Raw genomic sequence first — 20,877 nt, forward strand, 5'->3', positions numbered from 1 at the left:
CAATTAATTGCTGGGATTCTAGGCCTGCACCACCATACCACCAGTGAGGGGTGTGTGTTTGAACAAATGGAACTGTAACATAGGATTTAAGTTTAAAACAATGTACCTAGCATTTCTCAAAGAGATACAAAATACATGAAAAGGGGATGTTACCCTTGGATCTAAGTTGTATGGTTGACTTTTACATGTATTCTATCCCCACAAAGTGATGCTCCCCCTTTCTGAAAAGTGTTTTAAATTTTTAATTATCCCCCCTTCCTCTTTTCCAAGACAAGGTCTCACTGTGTAGCCCTGGCTGGCCTGGAACTATGTAGTCCAGGTTGACTTCAAATTCAGAGATCTACCCTGCAGTAGTTTGGTATGTCACAGTGGGGGCAGGCTTTGAGGTCTTCTATGTTCAAGCTATGTCCAGTGTGGACATAGACTCCTTCTGTTGCCTGTGTATCAAGATGTAGAACTCTTGGCTTCTTCTCCAGCACCATGTCTCACTATGATAATGGACTAGACATCTGAAACTGTAAGTCACCCCAATTAAATGTTTTCCTTTATAATAGCTGCTGTGGCCAGGTGTGGTGTACACCTTTAATCCCAGCACTCAGGAGGCAGATGCAGGTGGATCTCTGAGTTTGAGGCCAGCCTGGTCTACAAAGTAAGTTCCAGGATAGCCAGAGCTGCACATAGAAATCCTGTCTCAAGAAACAAAAGTTGCTGTGGTCATGGTGTCTCTCTAAAGCAACAGAAACCCTAAGACAGGACTGGAGAAATGACTCAAGGATTAAAAGCACTAACTGCTCTTCCAGAAGTTCTAGGTTCAATTCTCACATGGCAGTTCACAACTGTCTGTAACTGCAATTCCAGGGGACCCAATACCCATAGCAAAACACCAGTGTATATAAAATGAAAAAAATTAAGGGCTGGAGAGATGGCTCAGAGGTTCAGAGCACTCCCTGCTCTTCTAGAGGTCCTGAGTTCAATTCCCAGCAACCACATGGTGGCTCACAAGCATCTGTAATGAGATCTGGTGCCCTCTTCTCGCCTGTAGGCATACATGCAGGCAGAATACTGTATACATAATAAATAAATCTTTTTTAAAAAGAAAAAATTTTTAAAAAGAAACCCTAAGACACACTCCAAGTGCCATTCACATCTAATTTTCCTCTTGAGACAGGGTCTCACTATGTAGCTCAGAGATATCTGCCTGCCCCTGCATTCCACACTTGACTTTTTTTTCTTTTTAGTGTCTCACTCAGAATCCCAGGTCAACCTTGGACACTTGGCAATATTCCTGTTTCACCTCCCGAGTGCTGGGATCACAGGTGTACACTACCATGTCTGACTTCACTTGAGGTTTTGATCTAGTTATTAGTCTTATTTTGCCACCATTATGAATCTCTACTGCCATATTGTTATGGGATTTTCAGGTGATAATGGAAGTCTTGAGTGGTCAGTGCATAGTGAGATCCCAATGTCCATCTACTTAAATGATCTCATTGTATCCAGGGTCAAGGGTCCTGTTTTCTTGTCCAGCAAGGTACTTCCCATCTGCATTCCTACACAGAAGACAGGTATAGTGGCATAACACAAATATTTTATTACTCTAAAAACATGAAAACCCAGATCTCAGGACATAGGGGATGTCAAGGCAAAAAGGTTAGAGAACTATATAGGCCCTAACATGAGGGGTCCATGTTCAGGTCTTGGGGGCCCTTTTTCTGCCATCTAACAGAAACATCTAGTTAAGCTTAGCTGGGCTTGAATCCTGGGTCAAGACTTGCTCTTGTTTGGAGGCCACCCAAGGATAAACCTTGCTGTGGAAGAAGCTCAGGTAGAAGAATGACAGCCTTCCCTGAGAATGTTGTAAGCAGCCCCTGGGCAAAGGTAGGTAAGTGGTGGTAGCCCATCCAAGGGGCCATTTGGGTTCTCTTTCTGCATTTATGGCCAGGACAACTATTCTCCTATTAGTTGCTCAACTGCCTGCTTTGCTCCCTTCCAATGCTAGCCCCTGCCTAAGAGTCTTCCTTCCTTCTCTGCCAAGTGTGAGGAACAGCCAAGGCTCTTCTTTTAGCCCAAGAGAACAAGAGGGGTCAGATGCTCATGGATAAGAAAGAGTATCCAGGCTGAGCAATGGTGGCGCACACCTTTAATCCCAACACTTAGGAGGCAGAGGCAGGTGGCACTCTGGTCTGAGACCAACCTGGTCTACAAACATAATTTCAGGACAGTCAGAGACACCCTGTCTCAAAACAAACAAAAAAGGGTACCCAGCAGGGACTATGTACCAATCTATCTGAGTTAAAAGCATCAGTTCATCTTTCAGCCTCAGTTTTGTGCAGGGAAGAATCTCAAAGGCAGTACAAAGTCAAGCAGGCCCTGGAGGTTCCAGTGCTCCCTCGGCTAAGGACTTCAGGGCACAGACTGGGCAGGAAAAGCCTATCTTCCAGGCTGGAAGTGGTTGTGGAGCTGTTCCGCCTGCATCTTCAGCCGCTGGAATTCCTCTTGAATGAAGTCGGTGAGGGCTTTCCGCATCTCCACCTGAGAGCAAGGATGGTGCTGGCCTGCACTCCTCAGGGTCCATGACTGAGGTACCCTGGGAGTCTGAGGGGCTGGGAAGGTCAAGGACACCTAGGGGACTTTGGGTGATAACTCACAGCTGACTTGTTTTCTGCCCGGAGCCGCTCAAGCACGGGGAGTGCACTGAAGGGCTTTCCAATCAGCACGGTGATTTTCTGTAAGGAGTTAGGTCATCAAGGATGACAAGGAGCCTATAGTTCCAGCCCAAACAATGTGGGGATTCAGAGACAAGCCTTCCTAATGGGTTTGGTGCTCCCAAAAGCCACTCTCCCTCTTTAAAACAGGCAGCTGGGCTTGGTGGTATCCAAGGGACAGCCTAATCCTGAGATGACCTATCCTGCTCTACTTTGTATCCCACCCCATCCTGATTTTCAATTCTTATTCTAAAGGCCTTGCTTCCAGAAAGTCCTACCTAGCTCCCTCCCCAACTACATGCTCATGTTCAGCAAATTCTCAACCAATCCTTTATAGTATGGGCTAGGAGACACAGGGTAGATAACAGGCAAATAGATAGACAAGAGTCATAAGTGCCTACCCACCTGTCCAAATCGGGGGAAGTAGGGTGGGCTATTAGGGAGGACATCATTCATTCCTGTAGCACAATGGATAGAAAGGCAGCCATTGGGGGAAGTAGTGCACCAGGGTACCAGGAAGAGAGCCCCAGGTACTTCTCTCAGCCATCCAACCCACAATCCCCTTTAAAACATCTAAGGAAGTCCCCTCCCTACCCCCAGTCCCTGGCTCACCAACATGCCATAGTGGCAGGATGATGGGGTTTAGATGACACTCAGCAATCAGACGTCCAATTCCTACTTAGGAGAGAGGCAGAAGCATTGGCACAAGTTGGGCCAAGCTGCCCTGCCAATCTCTGGCCAGTGTCACTTCTACTGTCTCTCAATTAAAAGACTAGTCCTTGACTCACCACCTGTCCCATTCCCACTGTCCCTGACACATCCACCAGAGAGGGGAATGAAGCCAGGAACTCACAGGGCCATCTTTGGATGGGGTACTTGGCTGTGTCAGCTTGAACAGCAACACTTACCCCACTTGAAGCGCAGAAACTCAGAACTCATGTTTACTTTCCCTAGTGAAAGAATACAGAGACAAGGCTTGGAAACTGAAACCATGCATGCTGAAGGACCCTGACCAAGCACCCAACTGACCTTCTGGAAAGATGTGTACCCAGTCCCCATGGTTAAGCTTCTCCAAAATGAAGTCCATCCCTTTCTGGTAGACACCATCTCCTGCAGAGAAAGATCTGTTCTCTTTGATCCATTCTCTGGGGAAGATATCAAGCTCTCCAAACCTCAATGAAGTAGATTCACACATTGGGGGCCCACTCTTGATTCACCCTCATTAGGATGGAAGCAAAAGTTCATCCCCTACAGCACCATCCATAGACACTACCAACAACTATTTTCAGAGCCTGTTCCTCCCTGCTACCCTGACCCTTCACATTTTTGGTTTGGTTATATCCTTCTCTCAAGATGGGCATGGAGGCTCATGCCTATAATCCCAGCACTTGGGAGGCTGAAGCAGGAGAGCTGCTGTGAGTTTGAGGTCAGGATGCACCACAGAGTAACATCCTATATCAAAACAAAACAATGTCCTCTCAACCTCTTAGTGCCTGTCATGTGCAAACAGATATTACTATGTAACCCAGGCTGGATCAATTTTTTTGTTTGTTTGTTTTTTGTTTTTTTGGTTTTTCGAGATACAGTTTCTCTGTGGCTTTGGAGCCTGTCCTGGAACTAGCTCTTGTAGACCAGGCTGGCTTCAAACTCACAGAGATCCGCCTGCCTCTGCCTTCCGAGTGCTGGGATTAAAGGTGTGCACCACCACTGCCTAGTAGCTGGCTCAAATTTGTGGCAATCCTTTTACCTGTTTTCCAGGTGCTGGAATTACGGGTATGCATCAAGACACCTGGCTAAACAGTATCTCTTACTGAAATGATAACCATGGCAATTCCACCTCCCTCCTCCCCTATGGCTTGCCCTGCTGGAATCTGCCCCACTCCAACATACACCCATTTGCTGGCTGCTAATCAGCTCCAGAGGCTCTCTACTCTTTGGAAGTCACTGCTTTGACCTTCTTTGAGGTTTCTGGACCAAGGTAGAACACTTCAGTAAACAGAAAACACAGAAGAGACTGGGAATTTGTGAGGGAGGACCTACTGGTATTTCAAGGTCAGCTGGGTTAATGTAAGTCTCAAAAAAAACAAACAAAAAGATTGAAACAAACTGAAAACAGGAGTCAAGCTGCCCTGAGGCTAGTAAAACCTTGGACATTCTGAGATGATCACACTAGAAAGGTAACAACACAAACCTGGATCATCCAGGTAGCCCAGCTATCAGTCACACTATAGATGTAGATACCTAATGCCTTTTGCTGACTAGCAACCTTGAATCACCTAGATATAGTAAGACTCTCCACAATAGTGGAAGAATAACCATAGGGTGGACAGAACCAGGAAACAGAAGGGAGGAGGCTGACAGAATAGGTAAATATCTTAATCTTATAAAATGGGACAGAGGGGGGGTGTCTCACAGGAGACAAAGCAACACTGGGGGCTATCTTAGGTCAGTACACTAAGAATTGCCTTTCCTCTGTTCTCTGTAAGCCTGCTGTTTGGAAGATGTGGTTAGGGATTCAGGAGTCTCAGTCCAACCTCAATAGGAACCTGATCTGGCAGCTCACTCAGGGGCCATAAGTGGGAATGATTTCAGGGAACAGAAAGAGACACAGGTTCCCTATTTGAGATGGCAGTACACAGAGCAAGAGTAGTAACTAAAGGTGTTTGCTCCTCTAGCAAAAACCACTCTGAGCTTGAAATGGGGAAGTAAAAAGGATAAGATGCCTTTGGAACAGGTTTACACTTTTTAGCTTTTGCAAATGCTATTTCTACTTGTTTAAAATCACTTCTTCAGTGCTTAAAGGTCAACCTACAAAATCTTAGAGGAAAATGGTTTAACATAGAAACTGTACTGCAAACTGTTTCAGTCACATGTAATTAGATCTTTGCTGTCCTTGAAATTAATGTTTCATTTTCTATCTTTTGTTTTATATTTTTTTACAGTTCTAGGAATACAACTCAGGGCTCTGTGTCAGAAAGACACAAACTGTACCAATGAGCCACACCTCTAGTCCTCAATTTTTCTGTATGTGTTTGTGTGTGTATAGGCACACAGTTGTATACACACACACTTGTGTGTGCACATGGGCTTTTTTTTTTGAGACAGGGTCTCTGTCTCCAGTTCAAGCCGGCCTCAAATACATGGTAAATCACCTACTTCAACCTCCCAAATACAGGGAATACAGGTATAGGCCACCATACCTAGCTTTTTTGTTTAAGATAGGGATTCTCTTCTTAGCCCTGGCTGTTTTGGAACTAGCTCTGTTGACCAGGGTAGCCTCAAACTCAGAGATTCATCTGCCTCTGACCTCTGAGTGCTGGGATTAAAGGTGTGCACCACCATGCCTAGCTTTTTTTTTTTTTAAAGATAAGGAATCACCAAGTAGTTCTGTAGTCCTGGTTAGTCTGGAACTTGCTGTGTAGACCAGGGTGGCCTCAAAGTCACAGCAATCCTCATGTCCCTGTTCCTGCTTACAGAGTGATGGAATGGGATTACAGACACATGCAATCATGCCCATCTCAGATCCTGTTTTTAACTGAAATAAAATCTAGGTAAAGATCAAAAAGAATGAACAAAACTGGGAATATAACTCAGAGGTAGAGTATATGCCTAGAATGCACAAGTCTCTGTGTTCTGTCCCCCAAACTGAAAACAAAAGAAAAATAATGAAAACAAGACACATACATACAAGACTTCTGAGATTGCAGAAGAGGAGCTTAGAGTCAGGGACAGGTGTAAATTATCAGAATACTGACATTATCAGAGCAGGACCTGGGAGAAAATGCCACTATCATTCAGCAAGATGATGTAGTCTCTGCTGGAACACTTAGAAAGAAGGAAATAGAAACTTCCATCCCTTCAGATATTTTCTACCTTTCTTTTCTCTTCTGTGGCACCTGGCACATGCCCCCCACTTTTGGTATTTTTGTTTTGTTTTGGTTTTCGAGACAAAATTTCTCTCTGTAGCCATTGCTGTACTGGAACTTGCTTTGTAGATCAGGTAGGCCTCAATCTCAGAGATCCAATTGCCTCTGCCTCCCGAGTGCTGGGATTAAGGTGTGTGCCTCTACCACTGGCTTATTTGCCCATTTTTAGACTTTTTCTTTCATTATTTCATTGAAAAGAAATCTGCTTCCCCAGAGGAAAAGGAAATGTGGATTTGAATCCTAAATTTGTCCAAGGTCATGACTTCTGAGTTCTATCTGGAAAATGGGGATCAAGATGGCCCCAACTGGCAGACTGAGAGGGCACTGATAATGACACTGGGATTTGTCTCTACTGTATGTACTGGCTTCTTGGGATCCTATTCTCTTTGGATGTATGTATATTTTGCTCAACATAGATGTAGTAAGCAGGCCCTTGGACTTTACACAGGGCAGGGTGCCTGGCCCTCTCTTAGGGTTGGAGGGGGTGGGGTGGGAGGGTGTATGGAGGAAGTGGGAGGGAGTGGGAATCTGGATTGGTATTTTTTTAGGTAATAAAATAACATAAAAGATGGTCCCAACTTCTAGGGGTTTGTGAAAGTAATCATTCAATCCAAGGCTCCTCACCCCACCAATTTGTTTGTTCTCCCAGAAACAAACCCTCTGGCTTTTATACATTACCCCACTACCATCATAAAGTGATAACACCACACTATTCTCCCTGAGAGGAGTAATAGATACAGAAGGGTCAGCAAATAAAATTCTCTCTCTCTCTCTTGGTTTTTCGAGACAGGGTTTCTCTGTAGCTTTGGAGCTTGTCCTGGAACTAGCACTTGTAAACCAGGTTGGCCTTGAACTCACAGAGATCCGCCTGCCTCTGCCTCCTGAGTGCTGGGATTAAAGGTGTGTGCCACCACAGTCTGGCTCCTTGAATTCTCATGCTAGAATTCTGGACAATCATCAAGCAGCAGCAGAGAATCTAAAAGGTCATTATTCCTACCCTCTGTCACCTATACTGTCATGCCATGGCTTCCCTGAGTCCTTCTAAGACAGAGACACTGACCACCAGCTTCCTTACCCCCAAAGGAGGCCTGGACATGCCTACCAGAGGAGCAGCTCACCTCGACATACAGGCACACATTTGCCCAAGCTGAAGAAATGGGAGTGCAGCTCCTTGGTGAAACAGATGTCTGCAGCTGCTGGGGTCCTAGAGCAGCAATAGACCCAGTCATCCCTACCTTCAAAACTTCTAGTCTTTGTCCCCAACTCTCCCCATCCAGTACAATGCCTGCCATCACTGTCATGCAGAATGAAGCTCAAGAGAAGGGCCTGTGGGGCCCCACACATGCCCTTCCTGGACTGCTGGATGCCACCTCCTGAGCAGAGAAGGAAGGCAAATCTGGGCAGAAATGGATGGGCCACTTCAAGGGGTCTATTGCTCCTCACCAACGCATCAACTTCAGGTTCCAGATGTGGCGGAGTTTCAGGATCCCTAAGAAAAAGGAAAGCCCTTGATGTGACATGACTACTTCCATATTCCTTTTAAATTTCTGATATCCTGTCCAAATAACATTCCCTGGAGCAATCCTAAGGGGAACACAGCAACTAGGCAGTATATCCCACAAACAATTCCATGGTTTCCCAAAGAGCCTGGTGAGAAGCGAATCTATTCTGTCTTTGGTTGGGGCCTGTTCCTGTTTTGCATACTTGAACCCAAGCACACTGGTACAGTACCCCAGAGATGAGGGTCATCCATGCAGGACTGGTGGTTGGAGACCGTGATGAGGGGGGTGGCAGGGTCTCGGTTCTCAATGAGCTCATACAGCACTTCCTTGTTGTGCACGGTGAGTTGGTTCATGTACTCTGGGAAGAGAAGTCAGTCTCAAGCTCTTGCTCATCTTCACCTGCCCGAGAATTCTTACTGTGCTAGAAGAGACCCTGCCACATCCCCAGTACCCAAACCAAATTCCAACTCTGGCCAGGTTAGGGGCCTGTGACTCTCCCTTGGCCTTTGGCCACTCACTGGTCCAGAAGCAGCTGTAGGTGCCCACCAGGCCCATGACGACGCTGCTGGCTATCGTCCAGGTGAGCCGAGGCACCGCGGGGAACGGCCACTTCACGTGGAGGGGCATATCCTCCGGTCCTGACTCCGCAGCCCGGAGCTCCTCCTGCCCCGGGCCAGCCCGTGCCCTTCCCAACGCTCAGGAGAGGGATCTCCGACAAACTAGCAGGGGGCTAAACTAAGGTCACTTCGTGAGGCAGCTCAGAGCCTCCCTAGTGCCGCTCTCCGGACAGAAAAGAGCTGCTGCTCAGGCCAAGAGACAGAATTGCTGTGGGGAGCCACACATACTACCAGATCTAGCCTTGGCGGCCTCAGACTCCACGGACCTGCCGGAAAGCGAGCCGGGAACGCTTGTTGTCGTAAAACAGGCCTAGGTTGCTTGACGGCTGCCGGGGGCAGGTCTACGCTATCCTCGCCCCGCCCTCTTCCCCGTCAGAATCTTGATTAGATACCGCCAGAAACTACGCGTCTCTTTGATGCCTTAATTCTAGTGTCTGTAGGTGACGAGAGCTGCGCAGCACCAGTATCTGAAGCCACTCAAGGCCTAGGCTGGTGGAACTCTTACTTATTATCTCTCCCTCCCCCACCCCGTGTGAATCGGATTATCCGCAGAGGCAAAAGGGCATTGAGCGTCTGCGACCATCATTCTGTGCCTTACTACTTTCGAAGCCAGGTCTGTTCTTGAGCCTGGAGTCACGTTTTCCACCAGGTTGGCGTCCAGGAAGCCTCAGAGATGCCCTTTTATTCTGCCCCCTCCATTTAAAGATATAGTCTCATGTAGCCCACATTAACTTCAAACTTGCTTTCAAGTCACAGCAATCCTCCTGCCTCTGTCCCTCAAATTCTGTGGGCATCACAAGAGGATTTTTTTTGGGGGGGGGGATTTACTGTGATCCCTGGCTAGTCTGGAACTTAATATATAGACCAGGCTAACCCCAAACTCTAAAAGCATATGCCACCTACTACATCCTGGTATTGTTTTAAAATTCAGTTTTATTGACAGTACTGTAGTATTTGCCCCAGTGAGCTGGGGGGTGGAGGGTTGGGTGTGATTATTTCCATGATAGAGTACTTGCCTAGCGTTCATGTGGAAGCAAAAGTAACAAATTTCTGCCCATGAGAAATGTTTTTGGTTTTGGTTTTTCGAGACAGGTTTCTCTTTCTTTGGAGCCTGTCCTGGAACTCACACCAGGTTGGCCTCGAACTCACAGAGACCCATCTTCCTCCAGAATGCTGGGATTAAAGGCATGTACCACCACCGCCCGACCTCCTATGGGACGTTTTTTCAAACTCCATAGTCATCCAACGGGGACTTGAAAGGACTCAGTAGCCAGTCGCGCTGCCTATCCTGTGCAGAAGGTTCATTGCTTTGGGTTTTCTGACAAATATAATTTAGGAAGGCCTAAGTACCTAGAGAGAAAGAAGACTGCTTCGCTCCCCGCTGCGGTGAAGGACCAGAGAATGAGCGAGCAAACCTCCTTGGTCCCTAGGTTCAGGTAACTGCTCAACGATGGATGATGGCGCAAGTGGCAGCAACCACCCTTAGGTCCCCAACGTGCTGTCTGCTCAGAACAGGCACCACCCATCTTGGGCGGGGAGGACAGGCCGGACCAGTTCCCAGGCACCGCCTCCTGGACGGAGAGGCGGAGACCAGCCCTGCTTGTGGGGACTAGAGAGTTGGTTGTGGGGCCGGCTTTTGGGTGGGTCTGAAAGCAGGCTTCCTCTTCTCTCCACCCCAAGTCCGTAACCTGGCTGGCGCTGCGATTCTGTCGAGTGTTTCAATCGGTTCAAGGCTGAGGCAGGCGTGGGGCCAAGTTGGTCTGCCGAGGTATGAAAATCCTAAGGGCTAGGGAAAAGGAGGAGGTTGCTCTACTACCTGGGGGAGGGGCTTAAGAGGGGAAGGGAGCTTTGATCTAGAACTAAGGCTGGTCTTGGAAGACTAGGATGGGGATTGGGCTGGGGCCAGATACAGCCATTCTTTGAGATTCTTTCCAAGAGTCCTAGTGGTCTCAGTCTTCAGATGTAGCTTGGTCAGTTCAAAGCTGCACCAATGCTCACATGTATCACAGAATAGTCACCAGTGCAAAGAGACAAAAATAAGCGTGAGTGACAGAGCAGATGGCCAGAGAGAAACAAATATCAAGGCTAGGCAAGAAAACACTAATAGAAACACTGAGATGGGCAGAACCGGGAAGATAGAACAAGACAGATAGAATGAAACTAACAGAAAGGAGAAAGTGACAGGGTGACTGAGAAAAGCAAGCAGACAGAAGCAGAGGGCCTCGTGTTTCAGAATGTGACATGGACAGTACAGTAAAGGGCTGAGCCCAAAAGATATGATAAGACAGAGGTGAACCTGAGACAAAGATAAACCAGAGACATGCTCAAAAAGGGGCACCAGTAGCACCCAGTAAAGTTGAAGCCAGCCTGGGACTACATAGTGAGTTACAGGTCAGCCTTGGTTATAAATTGAGACCTGTATATGAACCAAGAGAATGGGAAAAAAAAGAGTAAAAGGAAAGCACATAACATGTTATAAATAGAAAGAGGGAGATGACTGGTATAATGGCTCAGCAGATAAGAACATTTGCTGTCCCTGGGCGGTGGTGGCACAGGCCTTTAACCCCAGCACTCGGAGGCAGAGACAGGTGGATCTCTGTGAGTTCGAGGCCACCCTGGTCTACAAGAGCTGGTTCCAGGACAGGATCCAAAGCTACAGAGAAACCCTGTCTTGAAAAAAAAAATTGCTGTTAAAGTTGATAGCCTGAGTTTGATTCCTGGAACTCACGTGCTGTAAGTAAAAAACCAGAACTCCACATAGATGCACGTATACATGCAAACATACACAAACACATACAAATAAATATTTTTAAAAAAGAAAAAAGGTTAAGAAGAAGAAAAATGCCTGAAGAGGTTCATGTTTGATTTTCTAATATGGATAGAATAAACTGGACCTTCCTGAATCTGGGACTATCTCTGCCCTAGCTAGGAAGTGGGCCTATGTGGAAAATGGTACACAACAGTTTGTTTGCTTGTTTATATTTTGAGACAGGGTTTCTCTGTGTATCCCTGGTTGCCTAGAACTCATTCTTTAGACCAGGTTGGCCTAGAACTCAGAAATCCTCCTGCCTCTATCTCCTGAGTGTTGGTATTAAAGGCATGCGCCACCACTGCCCAGCTGCTTCTCGACATTTTGAGGAAGTAGGTTAAAAGAATGAGATCAAACCCTTATGCACTGTTAGTGGGTATGTAAAATGTCACAACAGCAATAGAGAGCAGTTTGGTGTTCCTTAAAAATTAAAAATAAAACTATCATATGAATCAGCAGTTCTATATCAGGAAATTGAGGTGCTTGCTTTACTCAAAATGGCTGAGCTGGAGCTGGATGGTGGTGGTGCACACCTTTAATCCCAGCACTTGGGAGGCAGCTGCAGGTGGATCTCTGTAAATTCAAAGGCCAGCCTGGTCTACAGAGGAGTTCCAGGTTACCTAGGTATACACAAAGAAACCCTGCCTCAAAAAAACAAAAAAGGGGGGGGGGCTGAGCTGGAGGATCATATAATAACCATATAATACAGTGTTTGGCTAGTTATGAGACTTAACATAGTATAGCCTTCCCTACAAAGCCAACATTTGAGGCCCTGGGTTCTATCCCCAGCACTACACAAGCCAAGCTTGGTGGTATACACCTGTAATTCCAGTGTGGGGGAGGTAGAGGCAGGAGAATCAGAAGTTTGAAGTCAGCTTGCCACAAAAAAAAAAAACATGCCAGGTAGTGGTGGTACATGCCTTTAATCCCAGCACTCAGGAGGCAGAGGCAGGTAGATCTGTGAGTTCGAGGCCAGCCTGGTCTACAAGAGCTAGCTCCAGGACAGGCTCCAAAAAAAATACAGAGAAACCCTGTCAAAAACAAAAACAACAACAACAACAACAACAACAACAAAACAGGCAAAGAAGCAAAACACTACAAGGTTAGAGATATAGCTCGATGGTAGAGCACTTCCTTAGCCTGGGAAAGGCCCCATCTTCAATCCCCAGTACCACACATAAAAAAATTAAATAAGGGCTGGAGAAATGGCTCAGTGGTTAAGAGCACTGACTGCTCTTCCAGAGGACCCGGGTTCAATTCCCAGCACCCACATGGCAGCTCACAACTGTCTGAAGATCCAGTTCCAGGGGATCTGACACCTTCACACCAATGCACATAAAATAAAAGATAAATAAATCATAAAAAATTTAAAAAAAAAATTAAATAAGAGCCAGGCAGTGGTGGTGCACAACTTTAATCCCAGCACTTGGGAGGTAGAGGCAGGTCTGCTCTACAGAGTGAGTTCCAGGACAGCCAAGACTACACAGAGAGACCCTGTCTCAAAAAAAAGTAAACAAATAAACAAACAAACAAATAAATAGAATAATCCAAATAGTGGATGTATCTCAATGCTGATGGACAAAGTGTGTCTAAGCATAGACTGAAATGTTAACTATCCTTAATAAGGAAGATGGGGCCAGGTAGTGGTGGCGCACACTTTTAATTCCAGCACTCCACTCGGGAGGCAGAGGCAGACAGATCTCTATGAGTTCAAGGCCAGCCTGGTCTACAGAACTAGTTCCAGGACAGACTCCAAAGCTACAGAGAAACCCTGTCTGAAAACAAACAAAAAAACAAAAAAAAAGGATTAAAGACAAACATAGAGACAGATAAACTTTGCTGTTGTGCTGACCCTCTGCGAATTCCTGGCCTCAGTTTTGGCAAAGAAGTTATACTTACTGAGTACACAATTTCAACTAGAGAAGATGAAGAAACTCTGCATATGTAGGCTGGTGACAGTACACTGTGCTTGTGTCTTAGGTACTAGACTGAGTCTTTAAAAGGCTTGATTCCTTGTACATATCTGTCACTATTTAACTTCAATAATTATTTTTTGTTTTTTTTAATTTATTTAACTTTATTTTATGTGCATTGGTGTGAGGGTATCAGATTCCCTGGCACTGGAGTTACAGACAGTTGTGAGCTGCCATGTGGGTGCTGGGAATTTAACCTGGAACCTCTGGAAGAGCAGCTAGTGTTCTTAACTGCTGAGCCATCTCTCCAGCCCCTCCCCCTCTTTGCATTTTATTTATTTGGTTTTTCGAGACAGGGTTTTTCTGTAGCTTTGGGGCCTCTCCTGAAACTAGCTCTGTAGACCAGGCTGGCTTCGAACTCACAGAGATCCACCTGCTTCTGCCTCCCAGGTGCTGGGGTTAAAGGCATGTGCCACCACCACCACCACCACCCGGCTTTCCAGCTCCTTTTTGTATTCGCTCTGTAGACCAGGCTGGCCTCAAACTCACAGAGATCTGCCTGTCTCTGTCTTCCAAGTGCTGGGATTAAAGGTGTGTGCCACTCCCCCACCCACCCCTGGTCAATGATAATTTCTTGTCCATAAATTTCTTCAGATCCCGAGGATAGGCCTTGGTTATGGTGGCTATGCTTATGGTTTGCATTTTTTTTTCAGACAGGGTTTCTTTGTAACTTTTTTTGGAGCCTGTCCTGGAGCTAGCTCTTGTAGACCAGATTAGCCTCAAACTCACAGAGATATGCCTACCTCTGCTTCCTGAATGTTGGAATTAAAGGCATTTCACCACTGCCCATGACTTGTACTTGTGTTTTGAAGCAGAGTATCATTATGTAACTCAAGTTGGCCTCAAAATTATGATCTTCTTACCTTCATTTCCCAGATGCTGGAATTATAGGAGTATGCCACCACACCTAGACTTGTTTTTGTTTTTTGAAAGACAGGGTCTCAGGACTGGAGAATTGCTAAATGACAGTGCTTCTCTACTATGCCTAGAAAATTTTATGCCATACCACACGTATCTTATCAGGTGGTCAAGCCTAGTATACAGAAGTTGAAACACTTCCCAGGAAGAGATGCAAGAAACATTCAGGGCTAGTAGCAGGAAGAGCACCAATTAGCTGAGATCAGCTACAGTGCCAATGCACTCTGGACAACCTGGATTCCTTTGGAAGGCTCCTGATGCCACATATGGCCATGCATGGCCTTGTTTTGTCTCTCGTGCTCATCCTTCTGGCTGGTGGGGCTGAAGCCTTTCGTATCTGTGCCTTCAATGCCCAGAGACTGGCACAGCCCAAGGTGGCCAAGAAGTCAGTGATGGATACCTTAGTTCAGGTAAGTTAAGTTCATTGTTGCAAAAATCTGTGTCCCTAAGGACCTTGACCAAAAGCCCTCAGCTCTGCCTGACCAGGGACATGCACTAAAAAGGAGGGGGCATCAGGAAATGTGAGTACACAGATGTGAAAAGTGCCTTTCAACTATCATTTAATTACCAATCTCTTCCTCTAAAGAGGACGGTATAATGGAATGATGCTCTTTGTTTTTCTGGGTTCCTCCTAGTCCTTCTGTCTTCTGCTACCCTGGCTTTTATATATTAATTGGGTTGGTACCCTCATTCCCTGCAGATCCTGGCCCGATGTGATATCACGGTTCTTCAGGAGGTGGTGGATTCTTCCCAGAAAACAGTCTCCCTTCTGCTTCAAGAACTTAATAGGTAAAGAAGGGTCCTGTCTGGCTGGAGACATAGCTCAGAGGTTAAGAGCACTGGCTGCTCTTCCAGAGGTCCTGAGTTCAGTTCCCAGCAACCAATTCCCAACAACCACATGGTGGCTCACAAGCATCTACAATGACATCTGGTGCCCTAGTCTGTCATGAAGGCATACATGTATGTGGGCAGAACCCTCCACCTAATAAAATAAATTAATTAAAAAAGAAGGGTCCTGTTAATCTAATCGGGGTTCCACCTAGAACCTCAAGGGCCCTAACTCTGGGTTCTTATTCTGGCAGATTTGAGGGTTCCAGGAGTTACAGCTTCCTAAACAGCTCCCTGCTGGGGCGTAGCACATACAAAGAGAAGTATGTGTATATCTACCGGTGAGTACAGGGGTTTAATTCTATCTTCATAAAGACAATTCTAGCTGGTTCTGGTGGTCTGAAGACCCAGCTAGCCTATTCAAGAGGCTAAATTAGAAGATTAGCTTGAGTCCATGATTTCAAGACCAAATGGGCAATAATGAAAATGGACCTCAAAAAAAAAATCTCATGAAAGTTCTAGGTAGAGCTGGAGAGATGGTTCAGTGGTTTAAGAGCATTTGCTGCTCTTTCAGAAGACTATAGTTTTATTCCCAACACTCACACAATAGCACACAACCATCATTAACTTCAGTTCCAGGGGATGGGACATCTTATTATGGTCTCTGCAGACCCATGGTGCACAAACATACATGCAAGCAAAACACTCATACACATTAAATAAAAATAAATCTTAAAAACAGTTCCAGGGAGCCGGAGGCATAACTCAGTGGCAGGGTACACATTTATCCCCGGAGATAAAAAGAGAAACTCTAAGCTAGAAGTGGTGGCACACACCTTTAATCCCAGCACTCAGAGGTAGATGGATCTCTGTAAATTCAAGGTCAGCCTGATCTAGAGTTCCAGGACAGCTGGGACTACATAATAGAGATCCTGCCTAAAAAATAAATTTTTAAAAAAGAAAAAAAAAACAGAAGTTCTAGAAAAAAAAGGTTGTGCCCACATGAAACTGGCAGAACAAGGAACCAAGAGTGTTCCTCCTTGACAAGCTTTGCTGTTTTGCGTAAGATGTGGGGCCACTACTTCCCACCCCTTGGTTTTCCCAGGTCTGACAAGACACAGGTCTTGAGTTCTTACCAGTACAATGACACAGATGATGTTTTCGCCAGAGAACCATTTGTGGCCCAGTTTACTCTCCCTAGCAAAAGTAAGAGGGAAAGGTGGGCCTGGTACATGGAAACAGGAGGGGGTGTGGCTGGCTCTCCTGTGGGTTTGTTCCTAAGGGGAAACAGAAGTGGATGTGTGTGAGAAAGGCCGGCAGCTGTGGCAGCCTTAGCTTCCTGGGCTTTGCAGTTCTTCCAAATGTGGTTCTGGTTCCACTCCACACTACTCCTAAGGATGTAGAGAAGGAGCTGAATGCCCTATATGATGTGTTTCTGGATGTCTCCCAACGCTGGCAAAATGAGGTAGGGGTGATAGCATGCACAGAAGAGGGGATGGTGGGACTTTCCTGTGGCAAAGCCCAACTGCTTGTTTTCATCTTTAGGATGTGATCCTGCTTGGGGACTTCAATGCTGACTGTGCATCACTGACTAAAAAGCGTCTCAACAGCCTGCTACTACGGACTAAAGCAGGCTTCCACTGGGTGATTTCTGATGGTGAGGACACTACAGTGAGGGCCAGCACCAACTGTACCTATGACCGAATTGTGATGCATGGGCAGGGCTGTCAGACACTGCTGAAGGCTGCAGCCCCCTTCAACTTCCCCAGGAGCTTTCAACTGACTGAGGAAGAGGTAGAGAAGTTGGGTTGGCACAAGGGTTACACAATGTCTAAGGGCAGAATTGTGGAGGGAAGTTGACAGGAAAGCCCCTCAGTCCCAAGCACTGACATCTCCATTTTGCTGTCCCTCCCCAGGCTCTCAGAATCAGTGACCATTATCCTGTGGAGGTGGAGCTGAGCCAGGCAGCTCAGGGCATCCAACCTTTCATGTTGGGCCATTCTGCTGCTGCTGTCACTTTTTCCATCTCAGCTGTGCTAGCTCCTTTCAGATGGCCGCTGACTTGACTAGGACACTGGCATCTCGTGGAGTTAAAGCAAGGCCTCAAGGCTTCAACTACAGCTTTTCCTTCTGTTTTTATATAGGCTTTCTGCTGCTTGCTATTTCAAGAGGGAGACAGGGCTGGCAATGTTCTTACCTACTATATCCAATGCCCTGGGGTTGATTCCTTTTTGAAATAGGATTCATTACTGTATGCAACTCCAACTCAGGTAGTCAGGTACACAAAGGAGGTTCCAGGACTAGGAATGAGCTAAAGAACTCTGACTACATCTTAAGATTTATGCAACTAGGGCTGGAGAAATGGCTCAGCAGTTAAGAGCACTGACTGCTCTTCCAGGACCTGGGTTCAATTCCCAGCACCCATATGGCAGCTCACAACTGTCTGAAAATCCAGTTCCAGGGGACCTGACACCTTTACACCAATGCACATAAAAAAAATCATAAGATTAAAAAAAATCATACAACTGACATCAAGAGCCAGATAGGAAGTCTAAGTGTCCTAGAAACCTTACAGAAAATGAACTCACACTAAAAAAAAAACCTCAGACACGAACTTATTTATCACTAGCTTACAAAAACTCTGGTAGATAAAGTGTTCCAAATTTCTAGACGTAGCTAATCCTGCTTCTCAAATGGCTAAACTATATGGGCTAGCCTTGTCTCTGGGCCACATATCTATTGTATGGTGCACTTAGTATTCATATACTTAATTACATGGCTGTCAGGGATATCAGGCAAAATATCCCAATAAAGTCACTAATTTTAACTCTTTGTATGCTCAACTCACTACTTTGCTCTGTTAAACCAAACCCTATGGACTTAAGAATCAGATACAAATACATAAGCAGGCTGGATGTGAGATTTATTACTGAACATGATTTGGTAGGGTATAGGAGAGCACCGAGAAAGCCCTCAGGAGTGTAGGGCTCGCCACTTGTCCAGGGGACCACGATTAGGAATATATTTGACCCCACAGCCATCAGGAATCAGTCGCTTCTCAGCAACCATGTCTTCAAATTCATCTGCATTAAACTTAGTAAAGCCCCATTTCTTTGAGATGTGGATCTAAGAGACAGAAGACAAAAAATTACTCAGTGACAAGGATCAGTCTCTGAACTGATAAAAGCAAGCAGAAGTGAATATCACCCACCTTCTGGCGGCCAGGGAACTTGAACTTGGCTCTACGAAGAGCCTCAATCACATGTTCCTTATTCTGCAGCTTAGTGCGGATGGACATGATGACCTGGCCAATATGAACCCTGGCCACTGTGCCCTGGGGCTTCCCAAAGGCACCACGCATACCTGTCTGGAGCCTACATTGGAGACAGCATTGAGATCAAAGACATCATTGAGATCAAATTGTCTCCAAGGTCCCTTAGAGCAGCCCATACAGGTAACAGGCTGCATACACTACCAAGGAGGCTGCTGTTTGCAACCACTGCACACCAGGCCCCCATGGGGAAAGGGACCTGGTCGGCTTAATTAGTTGCGGGGGGGAATCCCCCAAAGTCATTTGGAAGTCATTACTTGCTCTTCAAAAGCTACCCAACTACGTGCCCCTAGCAGATGACTGTCATGTTCAGAATATGAAGAGCACAAGTTTCCCTCTTTACTTCAGGACCAGAGACTGATAAGCTTTAATAATTATATGCCTGGGCACCACTAGTGTGCCTAGTGCTCTCAGAATTGAACATGGGTCTTCTACATGAGTCAAGTGCTCCTAGCCAGAGCCAAGCCATCTTCCCAGACGATCTACCTTGACTGCTGAAGCAAACCCAACATTAAGGCCAGATTATGAAAAAGGGTGCAAACTGCCACCTTACCTGTCAGCCCCAGCACAGGACAACATCTTGTTGATTCGGATGACATGAAAAGGGTGAAGCCTCACTCGAATATGAAAGCCATCCTTGCCACAACTCTTTACCATGTACTTGTTGGCACAAATACGGGCAGCCTCCAGAGCTGAGTGGGGACAAATACAGTACTTAAAACAGGACAGTGTAGAGGCAGGACTGGAGATGGTGGTCGGTAGTTGAATAAATCACGCAGAAAATCTCAGATTAATGTATACACAGGAAGAAAAGTTCATCAACAAAAGGGATCTCACCTTCGGAAGAGAGTTGTTCGTATTCATCTGACACCATGTGGCCACAAAGTGGGAATTCATCAACTTTTGCCTTCTTCCGTCCCAAGTCAAAGATGCGGATTTTTGCATCTGAAAACACGTGGTATTAAGTGTCCATGAAGTGAGAAATGAGCCAGCACCACAGATTCAATTTGCAAGTTTGTCACTACTTACCAGGGACACCTCGGCAGAAGCGAGACTTTGGGTACGGCTTGTTTTTACAATACCGGTAACTGCAGGAGAGTCAAGTGTGATTAGGTGTAGCAACTAAATACAGTAAGGCATAAGTAGTGAGAAAGGGACAAGACCAACTCTGAATTCAGTCTCCATTACCAGAAACCAACTCTAAGGTAATATTAAACAGGCTGCCACATAAGACAGAAACTAAGCACTACTATCTCCCCTAATCAGAATAGGATGAGAAAGCACAATTTCTCAAGTCTTCTGAGCATGTGACATGAAATCCGCCTCAACCACGTGAAGAGAATATGGCGCCCTCTGCAGGCACGCGGCTAGGTGGCGCCTACAACCTCTTGGCCGCCCCTTGGTGTCCGGTTAAAACCACAATGCACAAGGCCAAGAAATAACAAAGATGGATACAGAAGGCACCAAAAGGACATGGGAATCTGTGTGACAAGGTTTGAGAGACAGAAGATTGGATGCATACTCACATGCTTATAGTTCTACACAAGCGTTTTAAACTAGTCTTGAGTCAACCCTCCCACAAGCTTGAAAAGACAAAGCTCCCAGTGAAGTATTAAAAGAACCCCTGGGGTCGGTCTTTAGTTCAGGGTCGCTGAGTGACGGACGGTCCGCCCCCAAAAAATGTCTTTGGGAAGAAATGTAATCATTTCCCCGTATTTACAGGAGGAAAAATAGTATATAGATTTAGCACTCACCACCGGGCGGGGCGGCGACCCATGATGACAAAAGGATCGTCGGTAGCTGTAATGAAACGGCCAAAATAAGAATAGAAACCCAAAATAAATCTAAGAGTCCCAAAAACAAACGCTGAAAGAACCGAGAACACACTAACGAAACAACTCACTCACCGCGCTGGAGGAAAAGAGACGCTCCCACGCCTGCACATGCCTTATATAGGCGGCCTATCTTCCACAGAGTAACCATAGAGTCCCAGCCATTGGGTGGTGTCGACACTCTATCAGATGCCCGGATCATAGATGCAGCGACGCTTTGCGCATGTGCACGAGGCCAGCCCGAAATTTACGCAGAGCGCGTTGGTGACTGGACACCGGAATTGGGAGCAGCGCGTTAGCGAATGGGGTTTCGACACATAGGCAAGAGAAACCAGCTTCCGTTTGGCCATTTTGGGCGGGGAGTCGTTCGGCGACTTTGCTGTAACTAATATTCTAACAACATACTAAGACTTGAAAAAAGGAGTTTTTCTCAGTA

General features: G+C 46.1%; 3 protein-coding genes and 1 non-coding gene across 7 annotated transcripts; 1 reads left to right on the forward strand and 3 right to left on the reverse strand.

Moving 5' to 3' along the window:
* Positions 1–1,568: 1,568 nt before the first annotated feature.
* On the reverse strand, positions 1,569–9,037 carry Tafazzin (tafazzin, phospholipid-lysophospholipid transacylase). 4 transcript variants are annotated; one of them, XM_048457551.3, is made up of 10 exons: positions 8,680–9,037; positions 8,363–8,491; positions 8,075–8,120; positions 7,750–7,835; positions 3,735–3,815; positions 3,614–3,655; positions 3,318–3,383; positions 3,111–3,163; positions 2,649–2,726; positions 1,569–2,532 (listed from the first exon to the last, which is right to left on the reverse strand). In XM_048457551.3, the coding sequence occupies exons 2-10, from the start codon at positions 8,484–8,486 to the stop codon at positions 2,431–2,433; spliced, it is 678 nt and encodes a 225-aa protein (XP_048313508.1). In that variant the 5' UTR covers positions 8,487–8,491; positions 8,680–9,037; the 3' UTR covers positions 1,569–2,430. The 4 variants fall into 4 exon arrangements, with proteins under 4 accessions (XP_048313508.1, XP_048313505.1, XP_048313506.1 ...); XM_048457548.3 differs by having other exon boundaries at positions 8,652–9,037; XM_048457549.3 differs by having other exon boundaries at positions 3,318–3,380; positions 8,652–9,036.
* Positions 9,038–14,537: 5,500 nt separating this feature from the next.
* Positions 14,538–18,105, forward strand: Dnase1l1 (deoxyribonuclease 1 like 1). The gene is given in 8 exon segments (XM_048457533.3): positions 14,538–14,860; positions 15,151–15,239; positions 15,533–15,619; positions 16,384–16,484; positions 16,631–16,743; positions 16,824–17,072; positions 17,195–17,272; positions 17,274–18,105. Coding segments are annotated over 8 exon segments (915 nt in total). The 5' UTR covers positions 14,538–14,707; the 3' UTR covers positions 17,319–18,105.
* Positions 18,106–18,184: 79 nt separating this feature from the next.
* Rpl10 (ribosomal protein L10) lies at positions 18,185–20,507 on the reverse strand. The gene is made up of 6 exons (XM_087902483.1): positions 20,364–20,507; positions 19,639–19,697; positions 19,447–19,554; positions 19,163–19,301; positions 18,490–18,652; positions 18,185–18,404 (listed from the first exon to the last, which is right to left on the reverse strand). The coding sequence occupies exons 1-6, from the start codon at positions 20,384–20,386 to the stop codon at positions 18,252–18,254; spliced, it is 645 nt and encodes a 214-aa protein (XP_087758609.1). The 5' UTR covers positions 20,387–20,507; the 3' UTR covers positions 18,185–18,251.
* Positions 18,697–18,831, reverse strand: LOC125415505 (small nucleolar RNA SNORA70). Its single transcript, XR_015737103.1, has one exon. It is a non-coding gene; the product is annotated as a small nucleolar RNA SNORA70 (small nucleolar RNA).
* Positions 20,508–20,877: the final 370 nt, after the last annotated feature.

The sequence above is a fragment of the Myodes glareolus genome, chromosome X (assembly GCF_982192425.1).
Source record: "Myodes glareolus chromosome X, mMyoGla1.1, whole genome shotgun sequence".
In the NCBI taxonomy this organism is placed as follows: Eukaryota; Metazoa; Chordata; class Mammalia; order Rodentia; family Cricetidae; genus Myodes; species Myodes glareolus.

Coding starts and splice junctions, on each gene's coding strand:
- Tafazzin (XM_048457548.3), bottom strand. CDS start 8,760: ATGCCCCTCCACGTGAAGTGGCCGTTCCCCGCGGTGCCTCGGCTCACC. Junction 3,656..3,734: donor GGTACACATCTTTCCAGAAG/GTCAGTTGGGTG, acceptor TTCTTTCACTAG/GGAAAGTAAACATGAGTTCT. Junction 3,384..3,613: donor GTTTCTGCGCTTCAAGTGGG/GTAAGTGTTGCT, acceptor CTCTCTCCTAAG/TAGGAATTGGACGTCTGATT.
- Rpl10 (XM_087902483.1), bottom strand. CDS start 20,386: ATGGGTCGCCGCCCCGCCCGGTG. Junction 18,653..19,162: donor TCCTGTGCTGGGGCTGACAG/GTAAGGTGGCAG, acceptor TCTCCAATGTAG/GCTCCAGACAGGTATGCGTG. Junction 18,405..18,489: donor AGTTCCCTGGCCGCCAGAAG/GTGGGTGATATT, acceptor TCTGTCTCTTAG/ATCCACATCTCAAAGAAATG.